Below are 16,578 nucleotides of genomic sequence, written 5' to 3'. Positions count from 1 at the left end.
GCAATCATCTCAGACAACCCTCCTATGCTATTAATGGTAAATGGACTCCACTTATATTGCTCTTTTCCCTGGTTTTTCACAGACCCAAAGCGCTTTATATTGTTTTGTACACATTCACCCATTCACACACACATTCATACAGCGATAGCAGCAGCTACCATGCAGGGTGCAAGCTAACTATCGGGAGCAATTCGGGGTTCAATGTCTCTTTGCCCAGGGACACTTCAACATGTGGCGGGGAGACGGGGGATCCAACCACCGAACCATTAATATCAGTGCAATGCATGTAATGGGTTCAGACTGTATCTATAAGACTTCATTGCTTAGAAACGAAAGGGAATCTATGTTTTTTTTTTTTTTTTTTTTTACACGTTTTTTTTTGTTGCAATATTGACAAACATACATGGTCATGGAAATCTATTTTCACGTTTCAAGAATTTGGCAAAAATTTAAAAAAATGTTGATTCAAACATTTAACAGTGTTAAAACTGTCTGGAAAACTTTCGGAACAAAAAATAATGTTGGCCCAACTTTTACTTTTTGGAATTCTTAGTATATAGCACTCAAAACTTGAAGTTGCATTACATATGAATGATAAGTTATCTCAATACAAGATTAGTAGTTGGCTCAAATATAGACAGTTTTCCTTTAAACTTACAGCATTTTAGTCTAAGTCTCAAAATTAAAAACTGAAGACAGTTGCTTTGGAAATTTGAGTTACCATAACTTTCAAATTTTTAACGTGCAGTAATCTGATACATTTTAAACCATTTCACAAAGCCTGAAACTTGTCCAGCCGCGCATCAATCCATTGTTAAGTTATTATGTCATGTTATATTAAAGTCTTATTTGTCCGATCAGCTGGTTTGAAAGGCAGACAGAGAACTTAATAACACGATTAAAAAAAATGTTCCAATGCTTTTCTCTGTGTTTGTGGAAAAGGAAAAGTTGTTGATTTGTCTACGAAGCCTCAAAGAAGCCTGTCGCCATCTTTGAAAAAATTCTCAACATGTGCCCTGCGTTCCAAATCTCATACTTTTTCTTTTTACTACACTACATACTAAAGTACAGAAGAGTTTTAGATAAGGAAGATTTTTTTTTTCATTATGTCGAGAAATGTCAAGAATAAAGACGAATACTCCAAAATGCTATTGGAGTTAGTGGGGGCATTTATGTATTTTCAGCATACTACAATTGACGTGCATGTATTGGGACATCCTAAATCTTTTTCTGGTGTACTAAATAGTAGGGAAGTATGGGAATTGGAACGCAGGGGTTGGTGTCTTCTGCTAAGTGTTTGTTTGCTATTACAGACGGGGTTAATGATTATGGAGAATTTTTGTTGACAATATCACTTTTTTGTCAAAATCAGTGAATATCTCCTCACGATACGCTACCTGTCTGTACTGTGTGTGTGTGCTGAAAATAAATTGATTGCTAACACACAACCTAGGCACTGTAAACTAATATGTTAACCAAGGGGGCCCGGCCGTACCTTGCTACATGCCCGTTTACAGAGCCTAGGCTGTGTATTAACACCAGATTTGTTTTAGCGCACACTTTACAGACGGGTAGCAGATCATGAGGAGATATTCACTGATTTTGACAATAAGTGATTTTGTCAACAAGCGTTCTCCAGAATCACTGACTCAACCTTTAAGGCTTAAATATTCTGTAACAGTTTAGCATAGTTTGACCATCTAGACAAACCGTCAACGTAATATTTTTGTATCTCGACGAAAAAAAAATACTTTTAAGTATATATGTACTGTACCTATGAAGGGTGGGGGATGTCCAAAATATTAATGTCTCTTATGTTTATTGTTGCCAAAGAGATGTTGCATATGTTGTGGTCCAGGGGGGAAACAGTTAGTGTTTTTAACCCCTGAAAATGATAAAAAAAGAGGGTTGTACAAAATAAATTAAAATAAAGATTTTTGAGAGACTGTCGGTAACACGTGCCCACACACACACACACACACACACACACACACTTCATTACTTTCTGTATCTTCTATCAAATATAAATAAAGTCTGTTTTACACATCTGAAGATATATTTTCTCTTTTTGTTCATTTTCTTTTAATAATTCACCTTTGATTTATTTAGTGTACTTGTGTCTCTTAAAGGTGCAGTGTGTAATATTGAGGTATTTTGGCATCATCTAGTGGTGAAATTGTACAATTGCAACGCTCCCTTGCTAACCCCTATGGGTAGAATTTACAGAAGCTACGGTGGCCTTCAAGGACAAGAAGCTACGTAGTTACTAAAGATGGCATCATCCACCACTGTCCCAATTCTATCCACAATATCAAGTGATGAGGTGAAGATGTATTTAGTTATTTATTATATAGTACTTCTTCTTGGTCTTCCAACAGGTGCATTTCCCCAGGACGCCCACTATATATAAAAACGTGTACGGCCGTTAAATTTGTCCATTCTATAAATAACAACAGTATATATAAAAGACACACAGCACAACATGGGTAAATACTTGATTCTTTATTCTAAAAAAAAAAATATTGAAAAACACTACACCATGTTTGCCATACAATCACATATTGATACATTTCAGACATTCGGTCATTGTACTTTTATCAAATACGAATTCAGGTATAATTTAAGAGTTACATTGATACAGCTTTTATCAGTTTAAAAATGCAAATTCTCGGATTTAAGCTGCTGATAATTAATGTTTGAAATATTATGAAAATATTGAAAACGTGGCTTGCGCTGCCATCTAGGGGTTGCATACAGCTCCGGAAAAAAATTAAGAGACCAGTCTGGATTTTTGTTAAATTTTCATCTCTACATTACTTACTTACTTACTTGCTCTAAATGACAATATTCTTATTGTGAATTTGGTAGAAATGTTGTCTGTAGTTTATATAATAAAATCAAAATGTTCATTCTACTCAAACATATGCCTATAAATAGTAAAACAAAAGACACTGAACATTTGGAGAGGTCTCTTAATTTTTTCCAGAGCTGTATGTATTTCAACCATCATTGCGAGAGATAGGTGAACATTTTATTCAATTTTATTTTTACATTTGATCTCAAAATTTAACCCAATATCAGCTCAGTCTCACTAATAATTATTGGTAATGTATCAGTGTAACTCTTATTGCAGGTCTCTCTACACCTTCTTAATTTTAAACATGAAACTTTGATTGTTATATTACATTTTTAATCGGTTAAGAAAATCTTCAAAACTCTTTGCACAAAAAAATTATCAAACATCAAATCAAGGACATCTGAGAACCAGTGCATTATACTAGTGCATTATTACAGTACGTACGAACCTAAAGTGCTGCTTATAAGTCATATTACAGATTAGTTGAGATACTTTGCTAGTGTGCTTTCAATGCTATCACTCGGCATAAAATGTATTCCATATTTACTGATTTGTTGATAATATTTTATATAAGTTATCTCAACAAAAGATAATTAGTTGGCTCAAATGGGCAGTTTTCCTTAAAACCTAAAAGTTTTAATTTTAGCCTCAAAACTAAAATATCTAGTGCAGCCTTGAAAAGTTGAGTTTTTCTAACTTTTTCAGTCTTAGTGTGATAATTATTTTAAATTTAAATCTTTCTGTCTTTCAATGTGCTTCAATAGTAATCAAATACAAAGCAATTCAAGCTTTTATTTACATTGTATTATCTCTCAGCTAATACAGAGATTACTGTTACTGTGGTGTAATTGTAGTTGATTTAAATTTTTCGTTTCATTGCATTTTATTTGTTCTCAATTTGTTCTTAATTTTTTTCATACTTTTGCCTCAAATCTGATTCCATAATTCTGCTCCAGTGATCTCGATCCAGCTGGTTTTAAAGTGTAACTTAAAGGGAAAATTCGCCGATTTTCAACCTTACCTCATCAACCATATTATCCTTTGGGTCGCATTATACCCCCTGTGTATTTTTTCAACATTGTCCATTTCACGGGGACCGAGTGGGACAGTGACGTCACTGGTGAGTGGAATTTTGAAGCTCGGTGGGATATAATGTGACCCAAAGGATATTATGGTGGATGAGGTAAGGTTGAAAATCGGCAAATTTTCCCTTTAACTTAAATCAATTTAAATGGGTATGTACTATTGTTGTTGATTGTCTAAGGTTCAAGTCTCCACATTTTAGTACAAATTATGTTAATCGACATATTTTGATATAAATCTTGATAGTGACTGCCCTCTATAGGTTGAAACCCGGCAAGACCTCAGTAGTACAAATCCTTTAGTTTAAAGCTATAGTGCGTAAAGTTTGTAAACGCTGCCATACTGAGTAATACAGAGAGTGTTTTGTGGAGCTGAAAGGCTTAATCAACTTTGTTTGGCGACAACTCATTTGGCGATGGCTATGAATGTAACCGACACACACACACACACACACACACAGACTAACAAACACACACAAACACGCACACGCACACACACACACACACACAGACTAACAAACACACACAAACACAAACACACACACACACAAAATGTTATATGACAAAGTTACGCACTGTAGCTTTAAACTGAAGGCATTAAACTCAGTATTCCCCGGTGTGAGTGGAGCTCCTCTCCAGAGAGTCGTATTGAGATTCATCCACCAGCTGATGTGTCTCTTCTTCTTCTTCTTCTTCATCATGGACTTTCTTCTCGTCTTCGTCAGCGAGCGGCGGATACGCTGGAGCCTCCACCGCGGGCTCACTGGGAGGGTCCCCACTGGAATACAGTTAAGGTAAGTTACTTGCCCTGCGTTCCAAATCACATATTCTTCCTTTTTACTACACTACATACTGAAGTACAGAAGAGTTTTAGGGCCACAGGAGAGAGAAAAAAAATCAGATAAGGAAGATTTTTTTTTTCATTATGTCGAGAAATGTCAAGAATAAAGACGAATACTCCAAAATTCTATTGGAGTTAGTGGGTTATTTATGTATTTTCAGCATTTGACTACAATTGACGTGCATGTATTGGGACATCCTAAATCTTTTTCTGGCATACTAAATAGTAGGGAAGTATGGGGATTGGAACGCAGGGTTTATCATTAGTCAATGGTTACATTTCAAGATTGTCTTTTTCTCATATCCCCTCTCCAGTTACCACACTCCAGAGGGGGTCGGAGCGCAGGGTCAGCCGTAGTACAGCGCCCCTGGAGAACTCAAAAATTTCGCAAAAACGCAAAGAACGCCCAAAAACACACAAAAACAGCAACATTTGGGGCGCCCTTAGCTCAGTTGGTAGGGCGTCCCCCCCATGGGCCTCGGCCAGCAGCGGACCCGGGTTCGATTCCAGCCCGCGGTCGTTCTCTGCATGTCACTCCCCTCTCGGCCCCATTTCAACTCTGTCTCTACACTATCAATAAAGCATAAAAATGCCAAAAAATATCTTAAAAAAAAAAGGTAATTTATTTCAGTAATTCAACTTAAAAGGTGAAAATAATATATTATATAGACTCATTACATGCAAAGTGAGATATGTCAAGCCTTTATTTGTTATAATTTTGATTATTATGGCTTACAGCTTATGAAATTCAAAATCTCAGAAAATTTCAATATTACATGAAATCAATAAAAAAAGGGATTTTAAATACAAAAATGTCAGCCCTCTATAAAGCATAATTATATCACTCACTAGGAGGGTCCTCACTGGAATACAGTTAAGTTTGGTTATTTTATTATTCACTTTGCTATAGCTATGGTGGTCCCCTTTGTTTGTTATACCAGTTTACAGAGCCAAAGAACGCAAAAAGTCAGAAAAACGCAAAGAACGCCAAAACGCACACGCACACACACACGCACGCAAGGCTGGTTATAAGGGGACTTGGTTCTAGAAAATGTTAAGATGGGACGTGAAACCAAATGTGCCCTAATAATAATAATAATGCTGGTTAATGCGTACAAGCAAGTTAGATGAGACGATAAAAAATAAAAATTATACATATACTGTATATTTGTGGAGAAATCTACAACATTTAAAAGAACCATGTTATGGAATGCAAAAGTAAAATCACAATTAAGATCTTAACTAAGTAGATTTTTTGTGAACTGATTTAATTCTTAGCTTGGTGGTTAGTAAGGACAAGAATTAACTGGAGCGACAAACACACAATCATCTTCACACACACAAACACAAATACACACACACACACACACACACACACAGATTAAGACAAACACATTGATTTTTCATATATTTAATATTGAAAACAAGATGCTTTTTTATTCACTGAGGTTTTTTTAAATCAAGCCTTTAAATACAAAGACAACAGTACAGAAAAGGCTGAATGGGGTTTCAACATCTCCATTTAAAGCTATAGTGCGTAACTTCTTACTGTAAATGAATGTCAGTTACATTCCAGCTATCGCCAAACAAGTTGATTAAGCCTTTCAGCTCCACAAAACTCTCTCTGTATTTCTCAGTAGCACCATTTACAAACTGGTGTCACCCCCCCCCCCCCCTCCCCTGACACTGGTGCAGGAGCTCAGAAAAATCCCAAGAAGAGCCCAAGAAATGTTTCAGTTGTTGATTCTACAGCTAAGAAAAAAAACCTGGGCGTCCAGCAGACGGTATAAAATCCATGTGCCATCACTGAAGGCTTAACCTCATAGAAGCACCGACAGTGTTGTTGTAATTACTCAGAATTCCTCATGGGGGGAGACAGAAGTTACGCACTATAGCTTTAAGAGTTTTAGTGTTATCGTCAAATTCTAGCGAGACAGTTAGCTTGAATTTTTTTACAGGGAATTTTTTGCACTTAACTTGATGGTTGATAGTCCACCCCATTCAGCCTTTATATGCAGGTGAAACTCGAAAAATTAGAATATCGTGCAAAAGTTTCATTTATTTCAGTAATTCAACTTAGAAAGGTGAAAATAATATATCATAAAGACTCATTACATGCAAAGTGAGATATCTCAAGCCTTTATTTGTTATGATTTTGATTATTATGGCTTACAGCTTATGAAAACCCCACATTCAAAATCTCAGAAAATTTTAAACATGAAATTACATGAAATCAATAAAAAAAGGGATTTTAAATACAGAAATCTTGGCCCTCTATAAAGTATAACCATCCATATGTACTCAGTACTTGGTTTGGCCCCCTTTTTCATGAATTCTTGCCTCAATTCCAATTCATTTTCCATGATATCCTAATAATATGAGTTTCACCTGTATGATATTGTTATGATATTTCAAACATCACAATAGATTATTGAAGGGAACCGGAGCACCTAGGTTTGTGTGTATTAACACAGAGTCCCTTCATAAAAACATTACATTGTGATTGTTTACAGAAAGTCAGAAATATATAGACTATAGCTTGTCTTAAGGTGCATTTTTCTTTTACAATTTTTTATTACATATAATGAACGCATCATAGATACTGTATGTATGATAAACACTTGTGTATGGTAGGGCTGCATTTGCAATTTATTGAATTTTAATTACAATTTTGAACTTCAAACAATTATGAGAAAAAAATATATATAGTCGACTATTACCAAGATAATGTTTTGAAGCCAGGACAATTTTAATTTATTTAACAGTTGAACTAGATTTAGATTGAAGGAAATCCACAGTTTAAAATGCAGCTTATCCCAAAAATACATTTAAAAAATAAAGTTACTAAATGCATGATGTTTCGAAAACTCAATGTAATTATTGTGTTGAATAACCTTGATCTTAAAAAGGTGCTCCGAGGAACTTTCAGTTTGTGTTGATTCTAGCGCCTCCCTTTGGACAAAAGCGGTAGTGTTTTTACTACACCAGCTGTTGTTCCTGGGTGAGCGTATACCCATGACAAAGACATTAAGAATAACTATATAAAAAAATAGCATTCTTTGCACTGATGGTCTTGTTTGCTGTTACATGTAATTTATGATCATCAGAGGAAAAGATTAGACTGTTTCAGAAATATTTAAAAAGTTCCTCGTAGCACCTTTAATATCAATCAAAATAATTGTAATCGTGATTTTTTTGTTGACATAATCGAGCAGCCCTAGTATATGGCACATTTATGTACAGTACAGTAAACATTCCCTTTCATATCCCCTCCAATTCAAAAGTTCTTATTATTATTCTTACATTATTCGTGATAGAAAACCTTACAGAATGAAAAAGGTGAAATTATTGTTGAATACTGAAAGACCCAGTAAAAGTATTGATTGTGATTATTGTGTTTTTTTTAGAATCTTTTTTACAATATGAAAAGAAAATCCACTTTGAATTCAATTCATTCATTCATTGTGTGTGTGTGTGTGTGTGTGTGTGTGTGTGTGTGTGTTTTGGGTGGGGAAATACAGCTCCAGAAAAAATGTATAGACCACTTCAAATGTTCAGTGTCACTCGTTTTACTCTTTAGAGGCATATGTTTGAGTACAATTAACATTTTGATTTTATAATATAAACTACTGACAAGATTTCTACCAAATTCACAATAAAAATATTGTCATTAAAGAGCATTTTCAATAAGTAATGTAGAGATGAAGATTTAAGAAAAATCCAGACTACTGGTCTCTTAATTTTTTCCGGGGCTGTATAAACCAAATGTACATGCACGAAAGACAAGAGCAAACAATGCATTTTCCTGTAGAGAAAAAAATATCAATCCACAACGATTTTTTGAATATTGTTATCATGACATGTTACAGAGTCCGTTTAGTTGTTTTTTGACTTGGCGTAGCTCACAGCAAAACAGGGTGTAGGGGGTTGAGATACACACGCACACGCACACACACACACACGCACGCACGCACACACACACACACACCTTACCCACTGTTGACCAAGGAAAATCGAATAGACACATATATCCAAGCATCTTCGTTTGCATTGATTTGATTGGATCAAGGGTAAATGTTTATTGCCGTAAAGCAGGTAGTAGTTAGGGAAGTTAGGCAGGGAGGGTTAGGGGGGTTTTCGGTCCAAGGTGCATGGCCTAGTGCATGGTCTCTCTCACACAGTCGAAATCAATTTGCCTTCTGAAGAACTGTGGACACAAATATTAAAAAAACAATGTAGGAGCAGAAAATATGGTCGCCATCCGAAATGACATTTAAAAATATAATACAGATGGCAGGTAAAGAAATATATGTTTTTTTCAAGCACTGGTCAATTTTGAGATTTTTGTCTATTTATCTTCCATAACATGTCTTCTTTCATACTAATATATATCAAAGTTTCCAAAATGTACATTCAGGTGTTTATTTGACTAAAACCTTGCCTGTTTGCGTCTGTATATTTCTCCTATACAACCATCTTTAACGGACATTATCTCAACATTATTTTATTTTCTCAATACTCTGAACTCAAAAAATCTCAACTTCTAAAGCACTTACATCAACTAAACTTTCCATAATCGTTCTAGTCACTATTCTGAAGGATTTGTTCATGTGTTGTTCATTGTCAGATTCATGAGACAATTTGTTCTTAAAAATATAATGAAAATGCTTTTTTACTGTGACTTATATTTAGCTATTAAAAAATTACTTTCCTATTAAAATACATTTTCCTATAAGAAATTATCTTTGTATGAGAGGGTTTCGAAGCATGGTTAGATTATTAAGGTATTGGTTAAGTGGGTGTGTGGGTTGTAGTAAGCAGGTGGAAGCACTACTAAGCTGCTAGGTGCATGGGGGACATTGGGAAGGGCTGAGAGTGTTTTGATATTAACCAACAAAAAATAAAACTTAAAATCAACTTAAAGACCTACTTCACCGGTGGAAATATGAAGGTGTATTGAACTCTGAGATCCTAAGTAGTATAAATGTGCATTTGTTTTTTAGAAATCGGTTCATCCTAGCCTGAGAAAAGGCAGAAAGAGTGTTTTATGGTCTCACTGTCCAACCCTACATTTTCCCATGCGTGACATAACACATGGTACAATGTAGGGTTAGGATTGACAGGACAGCTGGGCCAAGGGAAGACTGAGGGAAGAAAAACCTAATTCATTATATTATAATAGTGATTTTATAATGATAAAACGCTGGTTCCGTATTGGTGAAGTATTCCTTTAAGCTTAACACAGGAAACAAGTTAACTAAAGACATGCATTAAGGGTCAGGGTCAGTGATTCTGGAGAACGCTTGTAGTCAAAATCACTTTTTTTTTCAACACACACACACACACACACACACACACACACAGTATAGCCAGGTAGCAGATCGTGAGGAGATATTCATTGATTTTGACAAAAACTAATTTTTAAATGCATTCTCCAGAATCACTGACTCCACCTTTTAATATGTAATCTATTTCTATTGTTTAAAACAAATTAAAAACATAGTATGGACCTACACATTCATACATGACCAGACAGAAAAACAAAAAAAAGGGTCCTATGTTCTATGCCCTATGTTCCCCAGTATGTATTGGGACCAGGGAACATAGGACCCTTTTTTTGGAAAACCGGGGAACATAGGACCCAGGGAACATAGGGATGACCCCCCCCCCCCTTTTTAACCAAAATGCACCCTAAACAATATATGATTTAACCGCTATCAAATGAGTGACAAACCGAACAGCATGCAAAAATAAAAAGATATATAAAATTCAAAACACAATGAAAACACAACTAAACTAAAAAATGTGATGTGTTCTGGTTGTGTGTTTGCAGGTCTGATTTTCAGCTACAAAATGCACAAAATAATTAAATTGTCTGTCTCCATGGTGCAGGTGTTTGTTTGTTTGTTTGTTTGTTTGTGTGTGTTGTGATAAAAACAAAAACTACAATATAATAATACATTGTGAAAAAAAACTTCTCTGCCTCTGCCTCGCCTTTACAAACTCCACCAATTGCATTCGGCCAAATTGCAAGCACAGCATCCAATTTTCTTACACATTTGTTTTATACTTTAACTGACTAAAATACATAATATAATTAATAAATATACTGTTTATACTACTAGATAAAATTACAAGAAGTGATTCTTACCTTGTGGGGAAGCGTGGCTCATATTCCTCAACAGCTTGCTGTAAAGACAAATACATTATTTTGTGTTATAAATGACATAAGATGAAGTATATATTGTTCATGAAATTTTATCTGAACCATAACAATGCTAATAAGACAGATTTTAACTTTTTTTTCTTTTCTTAAATGAATGCTTTGTCCCGTTTGATGGAAGTTTTAGAGTTTTGCAGAAACAAAAGTCAAAAAAAAATTGTAACGAGAAAGTGGACAGTTGTATTGATCAAAACGTCCAGCAGATGGCAGCAAAAGATACATGTGTTAGATGAGAGATACAGCAACGTCTCAACATTTATCAAGTTCTACATATCATGTTTTACCCTGTAAGCAATATTTTGGTGATTTGTGAGTAAAACAAAAAAATAAATTTAAATGTCTGTTAAAAGACTCCATTCTCCAGGGACTCCATCCATAAAATAATCCATTCATTTTTTTTTTAGACAACACAAAAATGTATGTTATTGTAGATAGAAAGTGCTTTGTCAGTGCATGTCCTTATGTGTGCAAAACGTGTTACTTTAAAACAAAACATTTTGCCCGCTGTTAACCTAATGTCTGGATTTCTTCTGCACATTTTGCACATTTATAAACTTGACGTCAAACTCGCTCTTTCCTTAAATGTCAGCAGAGATGTGTCTGTTGATAAACGCTTTGAGACGGAAACAACAGTTGAAGTTGTTGCATGACTCTGTAGCTATCAGGCATCTGCCACGCACACACACACACACACACACACACACACACACACACACACACACACACACACACACACACACAGGCACACATGCGCACACACATACATAAACACACACACACACACAAACACACAGGCGCACCCACACACACAAACACATACACACACACACACACACACATAGACGTTCACCCGCACAGACACACACATAGACGTTCACCCGCACAGACACACACACACACACACACACACACACACACACACACACACACACACACACACACACACACACACACTTTACCCACTGTTGACCAAGTGTCTGTATATCTTCTGAAGTAAAAATGCACACAAATAAACTGATGGCAAACCGGTTATTCCCTTAAAGGTGCAGTCAGTGATTCTGGAGAATGCTTGTGGTCAGAATCTGTGAATATCTCCTCATTATCCGCTACCTGTCTGTACTGTGTGTGTGAGCTGAAACAAAATCTGGTGTAGGGGAGAACGGGGTAAGTAGGCACACTTTTTACTCTAGTGAGAATTGCTCATCACCTAAACATCTTTCAATAGTCATTCCTACATTAAATTGAAGCTTAAGGTGTTGGCTTGAAATGTGTACCCCTCACTTTTTCTATCTTATTGTAATAAAGAAGAAATTAATCATCAAAGACACCCTTACACATTGTGACAACCAACCCCATCAAGGGGTCGGTTGTCAAACACTATGGGGTTGTTTGTCACAATGTTATCTTAAAAAGAAGGCAAGAAAGTAGAACTCAATTTGAAAGTTTAATTGCATTGTCAAGTTGACAAATAGGCCTACATAACTTACTGTAGCCTTGGCAGCTGGTCTAGTTTGGGATGCACTGGGTTGTTTTGATTTTGTTGCCCTTTTTTATTTTGCATGCTAGCTGCCTTTTCCTGCTCTATTCTTTCCTTCTCTGGGGTGTCAGTGAGGATACAGCTTGACAATTTATTTCGTTATTGGGTTCCTTTTCTGGCTGCAGCCTTGAGATAACATGTGACAACCAACCCCCCAAAAAATGTGACGACCAACCCCAACTTGAATTTCTTGCTAGCATCAAGGCCAACAACCATCTGACAACTAATTAGCTTGCTAACCACAATCTAAACTATAGTTTACCCTTCACACTTTGTATGGGTAACAAGTGTTTTGTTATAAACCCATTGTGTAAAAGCCTAGAAGAAAAATACTGAGGAGCTAAATATTTTCAATTTGACATGAAAAACACAAACAGTCGTCTCACCTCAAATTCAGCAGTCTAACTCCAAGGAAGACTATGTAGGTGACCTCTGATCCCAATTCTGGATATTTACATACCAACATTTCACAGACAGCGCCTTCTGGTTCCGAGATATAACGATTGTGACAACCAACCCGTGTGACAAATAACCCCGTTCTCCCCTAAATAACATTCCAGTTTACAGAGCCAAGGCTGTGAATTAATTAACACTGGATTTTACTATGTTAGGCAACATAGTAGGGTGGTAGGATGGCCTAGAGGAAGAGTGTCCTCCCAGCAACCATGAGGTCTCTGGTTCCTCCTCCCAGTAACCATGAGGTCTCTGGTTCCTCCTCCCAGTAACCATGAGGTCTCTGGTTCCTCCTCCCAGTAACCTTGAGGTCTCTGTTTTCTCCCAGTAACCATAAGGTCTCTGGTTCCTCCCAGCAACCATAAGGTTTCTGGTTCCTCCCAGTAACCATGAGGTCTCTAGTTCCTCCTCCCAGTAACCATGAGGTCTCTGGTTCCTCCTCCCAGTAACCATGAGGTATCTGGTTCCTCCTCCCAGTAACCATGGACCTCATGGTTAGAGCCAAGGCTGTGAATTAATTAACAATGGATTTTACTATGTTAGGCAACATAGTAGGGTGGTAGGATGGCCTAGAGGAAGAGTGTCCTCCCAGCAACCATAAGGTTTCTGGTTCCTCCCAGTAACCATGAGGTCTCTAGTTCCTCCTCCCAGTAACCATGAGGTCTCTGGTTCCTCCTCCCAGTAAGCATGAGGTCTCTGGTTCCTCCTCCCAGTAACCATAAGGTTTCTGGTTCCTCCCAGTAACCATGAGGTCTCTGGTTGGATCCCCGGCACCGGACAGGAGGGTGTTAGCAGTAACACTAGTGGTGGCTTCTATTACATCTACTACAGTGCCCACCATGTCTACCATTGTGTCCTTGAGCAAGACACTTAACCCCAAACTGCTCCAGGGGCGCTGTGCTATTGCTGACCCTGCACACAATATGTGTGTTGATACACAGCACTTGTTACAGGATGAAGTAACCTAATGGTAACATTGTGTAAACACACACACACACACACACACACACACACACACAAACCTCTACGTGTATGTTCTCTGTATGGAGGCAGTTTATGGCAGAAAACCAGTCTGTGATTGTAGCAGCATGGTGAATACCACAATATCCCAGAAAACTACAAAATCAAATAAGTATTTTGCCCTTTGATTTCTATCGTACTGGCACAAGAACTCCATGGTGGACCTAGTTGGTCAAGGGAAGCCGTCTGACTGAAGAAGAAGTGCTTCCAGGATATGTTATCCCGGGGGACTCCAGAGGAAGTAGCAAGGCACCGACAGGCACGAAGGGCTGCAGCCTCTGCCGTGTCAAGGGCAAAGCAGCGGGTGTGGGAGAAGTTCAGAGAAACCATGGAGAAGGACTTTTGGTCGGCATCAAAGTGTTTCTGGAAAACCGTCTGGCACCTCAGGAGGGGGAAGCGGGGAACCATCCAAGCTGAACAGGAAGGATGAGACGCTGTTGACCTCAACTGAGGAGGTAGTCGGTCGGTGGAAGGAACACCCTGAATCCAACTAACCTTACCTTTATGATGGAGGCAGAGCTGGAGGCTGATCATTGTCAACTTCCCTGGTGGAAGTCACTGAGGTAGTCAAACAACTCCACAGTGGCAAAGCCCCGGGGGTTGATGAGATCCGTCCAGAAATGCTGAAAGCAATGGGTGTGGAGGGGCTGTCTTGGATGACACGCCTCTTCAACATTGCGTGGAAGTCGGGTGCAGTCCCGAAGGAGTGGCAGACCGGGGTGGTGGTTCCTATTTTATTTTAGTCGTGGTGGGGAGGGGTTGGGATGAGGATCAGCACCTCTAAATCTGAGGCTATGGTGCTCAGCAGAAAACCGATGAAAACTTTTGAGTTTTGGTAAATGTGGTCACTGAATGCATTTTTATGTGAAATGAATGACAAATCACATGGACTTCTGTAGTGCACACTGTGTTAAGAGTTTGAACATGTGGCTTCAGTTGTGCCCATCTTCCTCAAAAGGATGATGACTCTAGGCCATCCTATCATCCTTTTTGGTATTTATGTATATATATATATAGAAATATATATTGTTGATATTAATGCCGACAGCTCAATACAGAGAGGTTTGTGCTTACATGTCTGTATGTTGTCCTACTTCGCTTAGTGGGGACTTCAGAGTTTTTGAAAGGCCCTATATAAGTTGAATGTATAATTATTTTTATCATTATAATGATGTAAAAGCATATAACCTGTTTGCATGCCAACTCACTCAACCTCAACTCTGCTCATCAAGATTAATCTCTTCCTGTGCCTGTAAACTCAAGCTTCCTGTACGACATATGTGTCTAATCTTTTGATCTGTATTTCTCTGAAAGCTCATAAGATGACTTGATAAAGAGCCTCGTGCTTCAAAAATGTTTTCCATGACGAAGAGATCTGCGGTTCTAAGAAGCAGCTAAAGAGAGTTGGCAAACAGCTGTTGGCGTCAGTGTTTGAGTGACAGTCACACTGAGACACCTCGGGAGCAGAATGGCTGCAGTCGCACTCCTCGCCTTAATGCTGTTTGCTTTCATCAACAACATTCACTCAGAAGAACGTATCAGCATCCTAAAGAAAGGAAACTTTTTCACCTTTGAACTCAATAACAAGGTCAACTCCTCCTGCCTGATCTCCAGGTCTGTTGGAGAGGAGAAGCTTGTCCTATGGAACACCTCTGTCTCCTCGTCCGAGAACTCTACGCTACCGGACGGCTTGAAACAACGACTGACAGTTTTCAGAGGTAACAACATTTCTCATTACACGATCAACAATCTGACCGTTTTAGACTCAGGCCAGTACCAAGAGCAGTGTTGGACCGATGGCAATGTGACATATGAGAGAAACACCGAAATTATTATTTGTAGTAAGAAGGATAAATTCAAAACAATTCTAATGGGACGCGGAGAAACTGTGGATTTGCGATGTGGGGAAGCAGATGACAATCTGGAAATCCAGTGGCTCATGCATGATAGTTATAGGAACTATGATTTTCCATGGAGAAGAGATTTTGGGGACGGTACGAAATCGGTGAAGGACATTGTTGAAGGAGGATTTGAAGTGGTGAGAAATGCATCAGGTCCTCATCAATCCAACATCACGAGACCAGTCATTCGTAGATTCACTTGTCTAGTGATGAACCAACAGCAGTGTGTACGCGGTCGCTATGTAGTGACAGATCTACCAGCAGAAACAATGTACCGCTCAGTGGGAGAGACGGCTGTGCTGCAGTGCACTGGCACTCAGTCCATTGATGACAAGCCTCCACGATGGATTAAGAAGCAGTCCACCAACAAATATGAACTTCATGACGGAAACCACTCGCTTGTGCTTTCATCTTTAACATTAAATGACTCTGGTTGGTACGTCTGTAAAGAAATTCTTTTCATGAATAGGTTTACTCTGGTGGTGTGTCCCACATTCGGCCCCCCTGATGTAGAGTTGTTCTCAGGCGGAGAAGAAGAAGAAGAAGTCACCATCAGATGCGGAGATGTGAGTGAGGGTGAGACACGCCACTGGTTCATGAAGTCGCTCCAAACACAAGGCCAAGTTGTTCATCAGAAGATGTTTGATCGGAACAGAATGACTTT

General features: G+C 38.0%; 1 protein-coding gene across 1 annotated transcript in view; it reads right to left on the bottom strand.

Moving 5' to 3' along the window:
- Positions 1-8,850: 8,850 nt before the first annotated feature.
- Positions 8,851-16,578, bottom strand: part of baiap2b (BAR/IMD domain containing adaptor protein 2b) — a gene marked incomplete at its 5' end in the record, with an annotated part of 107,952 nt that continues 100,224 nt past the window's right edge. Inside the window, 2 exons of the mRNA XM_080049085.1 lie at positions 8,851-8,987; positions 10,932-10,969. Of these exons, the coding sequence (XP_079905211.1) occupies positions 8,954-8,987; positions 10,932-10,969 (72 nt within the window). The 3' untranslated portion in view covers positions 8,851-8,953. The remainder of the gene's footprint in view (positions 8,988-10,931; positions 10,970-16,578) is intronic.

The sequence above is a fragment of the Ammodytes marinus genome (genome assembly GCF_949987685.1).
Source record: "Ammodytes marinus genome assembly, chromosome: 20".
Lineage (NCBI taxonomy): Eukaryota > Metazoa > Chordata > Actinopteri > Uranoscopiformes > Ammodytidae > Ammodytes > Ammodytes marinus.
The sequence above is the reverse complement of the archived record's forward strand: the minus strand, read 5'-3'. Positions and strand labels throughout refer to the sequence as shown.